Raw genomic sequence first — 2,934 nt, forward strand, 5'->3', positions numbered from 1 at the left:
TTTAGTCTCATTCAAACAATTTATTCACTTTTAAAAAGAAAAAGTCCTTATTTATACAACTTAATTCATATAGTAAGCCACTTTTATACCCACGCAACTTTAGGTTAGTTTGATTAAACAGAAGCATTTATTACCAAATAATTCCAACCTATTGATGATTTCGTAGAATGTAGAGTTCATTAAGAGGATTTTGATTCGTTCTTTTTATCAAATGTGCCGAATACCGATTTAGTGGTGACATCTAAATGGTTCCATTTTGACTTAACATGTGATGAACTTAATACGATAAGCTTTATATAACTACTTTTCTTACTCATAAAGAATGACTTATTGAAAAGGATTGGAAAATAAGATTATCCCCATAAATACTTTTAAACATTATTTATCCAAGACTTCACTTTATCAATACAACACTTATTAAAAAAAATCAAAAACAAAAACCTTACAACACTTGTTCAAAATCGAGCATTACATTGCTAAGACTCGATACATCCATCATCCTCCACCTTCACTTTCGGCCTACAACAACCATTTTTCACAACGCCCGCCACGTCATCACCCTCCACTTTCACTTTCGTTCCACAACAACCCCTTTTCAAATCTTCATTCTTCCCAATTCTCTCGAGAAACTCCATGTTTTCTTTCCACACTTCACCATTAGAATACACTTCTTTCTTCCATATAGGAACCGATGCTTTAAGCTCATCAATCACAAACTTACAAGCATCCAATGCATCAACCCGATGAACAGAAGAAATGGCAACAAACACACTTGTCTCCCCAACAGAAACAGGGCCCAATCTGTGGGCCACAGCAATGGAGTTTAAATTCCATTTGGATCGTGCGGATGAACAAATGGAATTGAGACAACGGATGGCCATTGGGACATACGCTTCGTATCTTAGTTCAATGACCGTTTTGCCCTCGAATGTGTCACGGGTGTTCCCGTAGAATGTGGCTATGGCCCCACATTGAGGGGCGTGGACGTAATTTGTGTACTTGTTGATGTCGATTGGGTGGTTTTCTTCCAAGATTTCTATTAAGTTGTTCTCGTGTTCATTCGCCATTTCTTTTTTTTTTCTTCACAAATTCTCTTTTGGTTTCTGAGAAAGTCAAGAGATTATGATATAAGGGTCAATGGCATATAAAAAAGAGATTAATGATGAGGATGAGAAGGGCAATTTCGTCTTTTTTACGGACCAGAGATTAGGAGGGAATTGCCATGTGACAATGTTCATGTGTAATGGAATTAGAATATGAAGGAATTGTATTACTTTTTGGTTCGAACAGGGTAAAAGACACAAAGGGTAACCTTAAATCAAAAACCAAATAACCCAAAGAAAAGAAGAGAATTTTGATTCCACACAACAGAAACCTAATTCAAATTAGGGTTCATTTTGTTCATCACCTTCAGTCCAACGAAGGCAATAAAAAATTAAGATCAAAGATCAAATTGGACTTATCTTATGGGAAAACCATGAAAGAACACGATTTCCTTCACGGAAGCGTCAAAACCCTAATCATAACAATGGCAGGAACAGAAAGTTCATCGACGATAATTAAAATTGCATACAGAATAAAGATAAGAGAGCTTACTGGATGTGAGTGAGAGTCAGATAGCCGCCGGAGATGTAGGCCACACGGAGAGGGCAAAACAGGTGTCCGACGGTAGTTAACAGCGAACGCAGAGCAGGGTAGTGGTGGCGAGCTTCGGCGGTGGTGGTGAGAGCCTGTTCGGTTTCAACTATGAAATAAGGACGATTTTAAGGAGAGAAGGAGGGAAAGCAGGTGGCAGGAGATAAATGGTAAGACAGAGTAATTTGAAGCAAGAAGAGCAGTAATCAATAGCAACAAAAAGATGAAAAACCGAAATCGATAAGAATAGAATATTGAAATCTCGTATTATACCTCTGGGAGCTTTCAAATGATCATGCTGGCTTGATGATCGGAAGAAAACCCTTCAGGATTACAGCTTGAAACGAAGATATCCCAACCATTTGTCAACTGTTAGTGTGAGAGAGAGAATCTGTTTCTGCTATTCTGAGGTTTGGGCTTGTGTGATAAACGAGTAACATTAAAAGTTAAGCCCATGTTAATATCCACTATCCGAGTCAACATAGTTAAATCCGGTTTAAGACAAAATCGATTTGATTTTTTCAATGCAAAAAAAAAAATAAAATAAATAAATAAATAAATAAATGTTGATCCTATGTGAACCGGTTCGGACCGGATCAAATCCGGTTTTATAAAAAAGAAATTTGAGCTTTTGTACTTGGTTCTCTCAGGTAATTAGCCAAACCCACAAAAACCGGTTTGTAATTTCTTTTAATTTCCAAAGTCCACTTCTTTTGAAACACCTTCCTTGTTTGGTGTAGGAGAAATAAAAAATGAAGGCAGTTAGCGAAGCTTGATTGTGTGAAGAGAGGACTCCTTTTGTGAAGGAAGAGTTTAACAAAAAGAAACAAGTTGTTTCCATACATCCGGACATCCGGACATACATGATTCTAACATTTTGGAGACCTTGTGCAATAAAAAAGGTGGTAGAGTTCTCTGGAGTACTCGAGAAGACGCTAGATCATACAAGAGTAGCTTGGAAGACCCTGGGTCTTAGAGTTCTCTAGGACAAGATAGCATAGATTAAAATATTTTAGAACCTTGTAAAAATAAAGAGTATAGTAGAACGATCTAGAAAAATCAAGAAAGATCGGGATCTAGACACTTCCATTTGAGGAGGTGTAAGAACCCTATAAATAGAGGTAGGGTCATTTATAGCAAATCATTTTGCCTTGTAATCTCTCGAGTTATTGTAATACAAATTTCTCTTTTATTTGAAGTACTCTCAAACTTTAGTCTTTTGCTTTCCAATTTGTTAGTACATCTTAGATCATCGAAGTAGCCTGACTTAGTCGAAGAAAAACTAAGTGGAACAAGAGA

At 36.8% G+C, this 2,934-nt stretch overlaps 1 protein-coding gene across 3 annotated transcripts; it reads right to left on the reverse strand.

Moving 5' to 3' along the window:
• Window positions 1-340: 340 nt before the first annotated feature.
• On the reverse strand, window positions 341-2,060 carry LOC145053543 (molybdopterin synthase catalytic subunit-like). Of its 3 annotated transcripts, none has more exons than XM_079001608.1 (3): window positions 1,909-2,060; window positions 1,597-1,730; window positions 341-1,103 (listed from the first exon to the last, which is right to left on the reverse strand). In XM_079001608.1, the coding sequence occupies exon 3, from the start codon at window positions 1,065-1,067 to the stop codon at window positions 477-479; it is 591 nt and encodes a 196-aa protein (XP_078857734.1). In that variant the 5' UTR covers window positions 1,068-1,103; window positions 1,597-1,730; window positions 1,909-2,060; the 3' UTR covers window positions 341-476. The 3 variants fall into 3 exon arrangements, with proteins under 3 accessions (XP_078857734.1, XP_078857732.1, XP_078857733.1); XM_079001606.1 differs by having other exon boundaries at window positions 1,597-1,744; XM_079001607.1 differs by having other exon boundaries at window positions 1,597-2,058.
• Window positions 2,061-2,934: the final 874 nt, after the last annotated feature.

The sequence above is a fragment of the Lactuca serriola genome, chromosome 5 (genome assembly GCF_051521515.1).
Source record: "Lactuca serriola cultivar US96UC23 chromosome 5, Lser_US96UC23_V15, whole genome shotgun sequence".
NCBI classification, from domain to species: domain Eukaryota; kingdom Viridiplantae; phylum Streptophyta; class Magnoliopsida; order Asterales; family Asteraceae; genus Lactuca; species Lactuca serriola.

Coding starts and splice junctions, on each gene's coding strand:
- LOC145053543 (XM_079001608.1), bottom strand. CDS start 1,067: ATGGCGAATGAACACGAGAACAACTTAATAGAAATCTTGGAAGAAAAC.